The sequence below is a fragment of the Carlito syrichta genome, unplaced genomic scaffold (genome assembly GCF_000164805.1).
Source record: "Carlito syrichta isolate Samal-C Ts95f unplaced genomic scaffold, Tarsius_syrichta-2.0.1 Scaffold311452, whole genome shotgun sequence".
Classification (NCBI taxonomy): Eukaryota; Metazoa; Chordata; class Mammalia; order Primates; family Tarsiidae; genus Carlito; species Carlito syrichta.
Genome location: NW_007255548.1, coordinates 125,680 through 135,730, shown reverse-complemented (window position 1 = coordinate 135,730; position 10,051 = coordinate 125,680). Strand labels below are relative to the sequence as shown.

The window sequence follows — 10,051 nt, the reverse complement described above, 5'->3', positions numbered from 1 at the left end:
ACTCACGGTTTACATGGCCTTATTGCAATGTAAATAGTATAATTTTTTAAAAGCAAATCTTACATTCTTTTAAGATAAGCATTTTTCTAAAACCAGTTACCGTGACTGGCTACTGTATGGGTCATTTGAGAAATGAATGATAACTTGCAATATGGTAAAATGATTATGAACACAATTTGTGCAGTAAGAAAAACAAGGGTTTAATATCAGGCTCTGTACTTAACTAAGAACTGAACGAGTTGCTTAAACTCTCTAAGTTTTATTTTCTTCACTTGTGAATTAAAGTGCAAAATACGTAAGTCATAGCTCATTGTAAGGATTAAGTGGAAAAAAAAGTATGTAAATACTTAGTACTGAGTCTAGCAACAAATATATATGGGCTTGATACACACACACACACACACACACACACACACACACACACACACACATTGCTTAATTTTAGCTAGAATCTTTAAAAGAGCATATTACTTTAGAAACCAGATTCATCCAAGTTGATCTGGCATTCCACTAGGGGTCTTACTTTTTTTTTTTTCAGTCCCCCAAAACAATAAAACAAGTTTCTATCTTCTTTCATAAAACAATAAAAAAAGAAAAATAACCAGAAAATGTTCAATAAACAATTTACTCATGTTTATATTTGTCTGGAAGGGGTTTCCTGCAGTTTTAACCACAGTCAAAAACTATTATTTCAAAGAAGATGCATCTTTTAGATATTTAAATATGTATTATAGCATAGAATTTAAATGTGAAGTCATTTATTCTGTGCTTCACTGTGATTCTGTTATGTGGTTTAAATAAGTAAAAATAGCATATGCTGTAGTTGTAAGCGCTATCACTGAGAATCTAAGAAGACGCTGAAAAAAGGGGTAATTACTCCAATAATTCTGTTTTTCTAATATTTAATTGTTCATTAAAATGTTTCTGTAGTTTATATAATACAATCATGGTAGAGACCTCTGGTATACATTATAAGTTTGTGCCGTAAAAATTCTAACAAACTCTAATATGTTTAGAGACCAATCATAAAACTTTTGATTCAGAGAAATTTAAACTAAGGCTAAAATGACATGTTGAAGTTTTTAAATAACCTACCTAATAGTTTACATGTTAAAAACATATTTAAAAGTGTGGGTACATTTTCCTACAAAGAATTCTTTTGTATAAGTTTTTCTTTTGCTACTATGTCAGTGACGGCTTTGATAAAACTACCCAAGGAAAAAAAGACAATTTTCTCCCTGTGTTATCTGTGTCTGAAATATTCACTGATTTTACATGCATTGATAATATGAACAAGGTAATTTTTCTAACTCCGGTGGGGCGGGATTTGCAGTAAGAAATGCAGTATTCACACTCTTCAATAGGAAGTCTTTGCAGTGTTTTTCAGTTTATGTATAAAGACTTATATTGCCTGAGGCAACTATTCTTTTTCCTCAAGGCAAGCTGAAGTGGCACAAATGAAATTGTTTTCTACACGGTTAATGTATTTCTTTCTCTTTCAATTTCTCAGAGAGCCGACATAGGAATTTCTGCTTTAACCATCACTCCAGATCGTGAGAATGTGGTGGACTTTACAACACGTTACATGGACTACTCAGTGGGGGTACTACTTCGAAGGGCTGAAAAGACAGTGGATATGTTTGCCTGTCTTGCTCCATTTGATCTCTCTCTATGGGCTTGCATTGCTGGCACAGTCCTTTTGGTGGGTCTACTGGTATACCTCTTGAACTGGCTTAATCCCCCACGATTACAAATGGGATCAATGACGTCTACTACTCTCTACAACTCCATGTGGTTTGTGTATGGATCTTTTGTACAGCAAGGTAAGGAGAAGAGTACATTCTAGTATTTTTTATAAAGGAATGTGATGTTTCAGATACCATGTATTCAGTTAAGAAAGTTCTGTATCTGACATCAATAAGTGTTCTGAAGAGTCCTCACAGTAATGCTCAAAAAAGAACATTTCCACTCTCTCCTAGTGGATCTCAAACACAGCAGGTTTACAGCAATAATGGTTCACTGTCTTTTGATGTAAGTTCAATTTCATCAACAAAGGCAAAAGTGAATGTCAAAGGTAAGACTCAAGATTAGATTTTCCTCCTCAAACTCTGACTTTCTGAGAAATAACCTTACGATTTCTTATTACTAGGGAAGGCACTATTTAATTATTGACATATGTAAGTGAAGTTAGGAATTGTTCTTTGTTCAGAGACATTATTTTATGCATTAAAAATATTCATTGAAAAGACTTTGGTTAATTTAAGACTCTGATGAGAAATTTTATGTTTTATCTTTTACTTTAATATATAATCTTTAACGATGATTTAACTTACAATTTCACTATATTCTAAAGAAAGTCTTTGCTCTGTTATTCAATACCTAATCCACCTTACTCTTTAAACTTGTCTGATTAATTCTTTGGTTTTCACTGTTTCAGAATAGGATATTTATTACACTCCTTATTTGAGACTACTGCTATCACAAATAAAGAAATAGTACAGAAATTGATAGTCTCTTACAAACTCACCACATGTATTGAACAGGAGAAATGTATGTTATAACGGAGACATGATACTTTTGCCTTAATATTTACAAATCTCAATAGCATCTTACTTTTTACTCCCACTTGCTATCAGAACTTCCACTAAATTTAATTTTTTCCATTCTAAATTTAACTAATCAAAGGATTGTCTAGACTATTCATCTTACTCCTCATTTCAAATCTAGCCCTTAAACTTATATAAGCATGCTTATCCCTGTACCTTTCCATATCAAGGACTCTTATTAAGGTTAACTCTTACTGTATATTTGTCACAGACACTTTTAGTTCATTCATTAATCATTATTTCAGTAACTATTTAGTCCACATTATTTATGTAAGTAGAATTTTCTAAGCACTGAGTATGTAATAGTGAGCAAGAGAGTCTTTGTCATCATTGAGCCACGAGTCTAATGACACACAAACATGGAGACAAAGAATTACAATTATGGGTAGAAAATTCTGTGATAAGGATAAGCATAGACGATTAGGAGATCATGGGAGTAGGAAAGATTAATATATCTCTTTTTTTTATTTTTTGAGTTGGAGTCTCACTCTGTCTCCCAGACTGGAGTGCAGTGGCCGCTCCCGGCCACCGCAGCCTCGACCTGCTGGGCTCTGGCGAGCCTTCCGCCTCAGCCTTCCAAGTAGCCGGAATTACAGGCATGCGCTACCATGTCCGGCTGATTTTTTGATTTATTGTAGAGATGAGGTCTCACTGCCCAGGCGGGTCTCGAACCCGCGGGCTCAGGCAATCCACTCACTTCAGCCTCCCAAAGGCGCAGGATTACAGGCTGAGCCACCGAGCCTGGCGATTAATATATCTTAACGTGACAAAGAAAGAGAAACAGAATTAGTCATGGAAAGAGCTTGTTGAAGAAGAGAATTGGGGAAAAGAAGACATAATTGATTAGGACAGAATTTCAAGATGTGGGAGAGAAATTAGGATAGTCTAAGTGGAAGGTAAAGCAGAAGGTAAAGATGAGGCTGAAGACATATTTATTATAATCAGGAGTTTGAACAAATCTATGGGAAAAATGACCAACTATTTAAAGATATTAAGCAAGAAAAGACACTCAAAATTTTACTATAGAAATATTCTAGTTACAGTGGGGAGAACAGTTCGAAAAAAGGCAGTATGAAAAATGAGACGAATTAGAAGACTACCGAAATAACTAAGAAAAGAATTTATGCAGCTTGCATAAAGGAAGGTGGAAATCAAGAGACGGGTATTGATAAAATGGAACCAATATAATTTGATTAACTATACAGTGGTGTGGGAATCAGTACTGAAGGAGAAAAAGGAGACAGAGTTTTATTTTAGGTTTCTAATTTAGGAAATTGTATAAATTAGATATTGTTCTCATTTGCTGAAATATAAAAAAAAACAGAAAGTATTTATGATAGGAGAGACAATACAATCAGTCTGGTGCATGTTGAGTTTGAGATACCTGTAAAACATGAAAGGGTATTTCTAATGCTTGCTTACTGGCTTGATATATTTGTCAGAAACACATAAGAGATATCTAGACTAAATACATATTAGAAGAAATTGACATATAGGAAATTAAAAGGCCATGGAACTGTATAACATCATATAAAGCAATTGTTTTCAACTGCTTACTTCTGATTGAGGACCACTGGTTTATGTGGGGCCTAGAACAGATCTCTAAGGGAAAAAAATGGGTAGAGGAGGTCTCAGTGGTAACTGATAAGAAGAGACTAGAAATGTGCAAGTAAAAATCAGAACATGCAACGGTATACATTTGGTCGATTGTGTTAAATATTTTAAAAAATAAAGTAGAATTAAGGCTTGAAAGGCATATTGGATTCAGCAATAAACTTGTCTGAGGCTTCATCTAGACAACTCAGAGGCTAGAGGCTAAAATCATCTAAAGGCTTATTCATTTCACTCACATGCCTGGTGACTGATGATGGCTGTGCGTTGGTGGACTTAGGTTTTATCCATGTGGGCTTCTCCATGAGACCATTGAATGACATAATTTGGCCACTCTCACAGCGTGATGGTTGACTTTTCCATAAGAGTCAATAAAAGAAGAATTTTGTGTTCTAGTTTGGGGATAATAAACTTGTGCAATATGTGAGTTCCTCTTGCAAGGAAACAACCTGGATGTGCCCACCTTATGGGTTTTTGTGAAAATTAAAACAGTTAAAACTTGTGAAGTTCTTAGCTATAACTTATATAAGTCTCACATAAATGTTTGCTAAATAAAAACATAAAAACAAATTCCACTCATCTGTGGATAGTTAGGCACACGTAAAAAATGAGAACAAGGCAAATGATTTTAGATTATTAGCAAATTAATGATTGAAAGGTTATATCCAGGGGTACATGGAACAATTAAAAATAGAAGGAACAATAATGAAAATGTAGTAGGCAGCAATAGTAGACCGTAATAGAGCAGTGGAAGCAGATAGTAGTGGAGATTTCACTGAGATTAAAAAACAAGAATGGAAACATCAGCGAGAGTGAGTTTGGAGTCTGAAACCATAAAATAGAACACCTAAACCTAATTCTTTTGAAATGTTATGATAGAGAGTAAGCTATTGGTGTATGAATACAAATTCTTGAAGAGTTGGTGAAGGACTTCGATAGGGATCAAGGAACTGAGAGACTAGAGAGCTAGATGAACTGTCTGTGATGGTTGGCTTAGACTGGAGATGAAGAAAATAAGCCATGTGTCAAAACTGACAATAAATGAGAAAGGATGGCAAGGATGTTGGTAGGTATGAGCACTGGCCAGAAATAGAAGTTGAGATAGATAGATATAATTGACCTCTGTTTTCATCTTACTTCCTCGCATTTCATTCAGTATTTCTGTGCATAATATCAACAGTCGCCAATGATGACTCCCAGATCTCCATCATCTATTTTTGAACTTAAAATTTGTACATCCAACTGTTACCTAGGCAACTCTCTGAATATACCAGAGGCACCACAAATTTCAACATGCCCCAAATAGAATTCATTTTATACTTTGAACCATATTAGCCTGTCATATTCCCTGTTCCAGCTGATCCATCACCAACCACCTAAACCCACATTAGAAAATTTAAAAATACTTTTCCTTTTTTCCTTTTCCCATACTTTATATCTAACCATAATTAAGTTCTGCCACTTTTTCTCTTTTTTTGAGTCGGAATCTCACTCTGTAGCCCAGGCTGGAGTGCAGTAGCATGCTCGTGGCCACCGCAGCCTCCACCTACTGGGCTCAGGCAATCCTTCTGCCTCAGCCTTCCAAGTAGCTGGAGCCACAGGCAAGTGCTACCATGCCCAGCTTATTTTTTTTATTTATTGTAGAGACAAGGTCTCACCAAGTTGCCCAGGCTGATCTCAAACCCCTAAGCTTAGGCTCCCAAAGTACTGGCAAATTCTGTCAGTTTTACCTCCTATACATTTCTAGTAGTGGAAATCACTTCCCACTTAGAGAGATTAGCCCAGATTTGTGCTACCTTATTTCTCATCTGTACTATAGGAGTCTCATAGCAGGTCTTTCTACTTCCAATTTTGTCCCCAACAAATATGTGGTCCACATACTTGGTTATATACCAAGTAATCAATGCCATGGAAGGCTGACCACAAAGTTCTCATTCTTCAGATATTTCCTTGGCTCCCTAATGCCCACAGTTTAAAAGTCCAAGTTCTTCAGAGTATAAAGAATTTCCACCATCTGGCTCCTGTCCAATGCTTGGTTTTATCTCTTACTACTCATGGCTCACACTTAATAGTCTAGTTACTCCAAACTGTTTTTTGTCCCTGAACATAAGACTGTTTCTTACCTCTCCACCTTTGTTTCTGCTCTTTCCAATTTCTGAAATGCCTTTATTACTAACCTGGCTAATCTCTACTTCCACTCTCTGCCCTCATAAGGCAAGTTCCTATTTATCCTCTAATTTTTGCTTTTATCTCACTTATTTTAAGAAGTCCTTTATGGAATTATGAATCATCTTTTATATTCTTTAAATATATATTGTCATAGTTCTTATTAAGCATAGTGCAATTGCTTTTCTTTTTTTCACGTCTTCACCTGAGTCCTTTGAATATGAGCTAGTATACTTTTGTCTGTATAGCCTCTTTGCCTATAGTTTTATATCTTGCATAAGTTAGGCATTTAACAAATACATATCGATGAACTAAATAAATTAATAAATGCTAAATACTTAACTAAATCAAACATGGAGTTTAGCTGCAATGTTGTGTTTGTTAGATTACAATCAAAAATAAAAACCACCAAAATTGTCCCCCAATGACCTGAAACTCACTAAACAAAAGAGAAAGTTATTTTTAATGTTTGTATTGAGTGTATGTTTCAAGAAGCTAAGAAAAGAAATTTTCAAGTAAGGTTTCCTATTGGTAGAAGCCTTATTTTTGAGAATGTTGACATGCCTGTGGATTGACTGTCTGAATTCTTCCTCCAGATGACCAAATTTCAATAAGCTTTGGAGCAAACCCAAGAAAAAAGATAAATAGATTTATCCATATGGTTAGAATGCTTTTCTAGTGCTATAAACATGCAACAGATATCAAAAATTATAAATATGTTAAATACCTTTCTATCCCAACTGCTCCCTTTAATGAACTTGTAGGTTGTTTGTACATTTATACAAATTCATAACAATGAATAATGCTGAATTGTGTATGATTTATTTCATTTTTGAAAAGCTGCTATTCTTCCACTTGCTTACAATGAAGAGGTGAATGCATTCAAAGATACTGAGAGCATCTTTACACTCTGATTAAAAATAAATTAAGAAAAGGCTCATAAACCCTATGAAAAAGAGAATAAATCAATGACAATATCCATGCATGAGCAATAAAGTTGGAATTCATGATAACTTCCAATAAATATACAGTCTTTTCAGAGGAAGTACAGTGGTTATTCCAGAACTACAGTGTTTATTGAGCCACTATACCAGATTGAATAGGGATAAAGAAACATTTCATGTGTTATCAGATAGATTTCTAAAAAAGTGTTCAGGGACAGCTAAAAGCAGAAAATTTTAAATATATGTGAGTTGTTTACTAATGCTTATTTTTTTAAAAAAATCTGTAACTTCAAAGCTTTCTGGAAAAACAGCTCAGGGAATCCAACTGTGCAAAAGGAGTATGGTCCATTATTGAGATAAACTCAGTACATCTGTTTGGTTAGAACATTAGAGCTTGTGAACTAGGTTGTTAAATGCACGAATGAGAGACGAATTTTATACAAGTTTTGTTGTCATTTTATATCCTCCCTTTTCTCTATGTCTACACACATCTTGTTGCAATTAACATACTTAAAAAAGCTGAGGTTTGATTTTTGGAGATCTCTTATGTTTAGTTTATTGGCAAATAACTCTTTATATCATCTGGCCTCGTGGAGGGCCTCAATGACTTGTTCACAAATGTAGTTGTATGTAATTTGCTGTTAACATGAAAAGAGAAATGTCTAAGTTATCCTCAGACATTTGTGTCTAATTCTAGGTAATACAAACATTCATAGTCATATAAAGTATTTGAAGCTACCACATACGATATGAAGTAGCAAGCATTTTGGGGGGGGTCAGAGTCTCACTCTGTTGCCTAGGCTGGAGTGCAGTGGCATGCTCGTGGCCACCACAGCCTTGACCTGCTGGGCTCAGGCTATCCTTCTGCCTCACGCTTCAAAGTAGATGGACCTACAAGGGTGCCCCACCACACCCAGCTAATTTTTCTTGATTTATTATAGAGACAAGGTCTCTCCAAGATGCCTAAGCTGGTCTCGAATCCCAGGGCTCAGGCAATCCTCTCGCTTCCGCCTCCCAAAGTGCTGGAATTTTAGGCATGTGCCACCGCGACTGGTACAAGTGCCAACAATATCCATAAGTACCAACAATATCCCAACAATATCCCAAGAACAAGGAGCAAAAGGAAAACAAGAAATAACTATGTTAACTGGTTTAATAAATATTTCTTAGGTATACTATATCCAATGCCTGGCCTAGGTGTTTTGAATCTGTTGATAAATAAGAAAAATACTCAGTCCTTGCAGGAGTGTGCAACACCATGCCAATGGGTCTTAGCCAAAATAAACCACCTCTGATGAGAGAAACAGACAGAGTTATTGAAAAGAGTAAAAAAGGAAAATCCCTTTGGTAGTTTTCCTAAAGATCAAATAGCTCCACAGATACTAGTGACAGATAAAAAGAAGGCCTTTAGAAATGTTAAAAATACTGAAAATAATGTGATGTTACTGCACAAGAGTTAACTTGAGAGACAACCCCACTGATTTTGACATCCCAGGACAATTTTTGGAAGAAAATAAAGAGTTCTTCCCACTGCCAGATGGATTGCACTGTCATAGAGAATCCCAGCTTTCTCGTTTCCACAAAAAAGAAGAGTCAGACATTCTTCTCTATTGAATCAGGAAATGGAAGAGATTGTCGATGAGAGAGCTTCTCTCCAAAACTTTACATAGGAGAATAACTCAAAAAGACATCCATTTTAATAGTGTAGATATCAAATATATAAAATTGACCAATGTCCTATTCACAAAATCTCGAAGAATTCAAGCTTTGGTATGCAATAGCTAAAGCCATTTCTTTATGTTGTTATCTGATATTTCACATTCAATTTAAATGTAACAAAAATGATATTGACTAGCTCTGTTTTTTACTGATCTTAATGAACACAGGAAAAAAATGAGAGTAATTCCCAGTGAGAGGTTAACTGGATTATACAGTTGAGTTTCTTTCTACATTCTGTTCTTATAAGTATTAACTCAAAAGGACTCTCTGTAATTTTTGTTTAGGTTCAAACAACATCTCTGTTACTGTTAATTATGATTGGCAGTTCTTAACAAAGGGAACACAGAGCATTCTTAGTGCTGTCACATTCACTTGATAATTTCCTCATTCTTATTTAAAACATGATGTGGTGTTCATTTTTTTTTCTTTTTATTACCCAAATTCTCCACCACTGGAAAAAAAAAGGGTGAACTTCCATGCTGAAAGAAACTGTTTAAATTCTACCAATAATGGAGAGTGAGTAATGTGTGTGACTAGAAAACAATGCCACTATGTTAAGATGTCAATACATTGGTTTATGTTCCCAGTGAACTGTAATGAACTCCTAAGCAATTAGTCTATGAACTATATGCATACAGTATGCCCCTGAAAATCATTTAAACTAATACCAACCTTCCATAATTTGAGTGAGAAAATCCTTTCTCATGCTCAAGTGGACTTTTGAAGAGCTAAAAGAAATCAGAGAACATGAGTCACAAATCTTTGAACTATCTATGAATACATCCCATAATTAAAAGTACTATTTTAGTATTTAGCAAAACAAAGGAGTGGTTTCCTAAGAGACATTTTTTTAAATGGCTGGATGGTTTTAAGAAAATATATTTTTAAAAAAACTAAATTTAAGCCGGGCTTGGTGGTTCAGCCTGTAATCGTGCACCTTTGGGAGGCTGAGGTGAATGGATTGCCTGAGCCCGCGGGTTCGAGACCCGTCTGGGCAGCGAGACC

The 10,051-nt window shown here is 35.3% G+C and overlaps 1 protein-coding gene across 1 annotated transcript in view; it reads left to right on the top strand.

The window, feature by feature from the left end:
• Nucleotides 1-1,508: 1,508 nt before the first annotated feature.
• LOC103271211 (glutamate receptor ionotropic, delta-2-like) overlaps nt 1,509-10,051 on the top strand; it is a gene marked incomplete at its 3' end in the record, with an annotated part of 66,573 nt that continues 58,030 nt past the window's right edge. The window contains exon 1 of the mRNA XM_008068657.1: nt 1,509-1,823. Coding sequence (XP_008066848.1) covers nt 1,586-1,823 — 238 coding nt within the window. The remainder of the gene's footprint in view (nt 1,824-10,051) is intronic.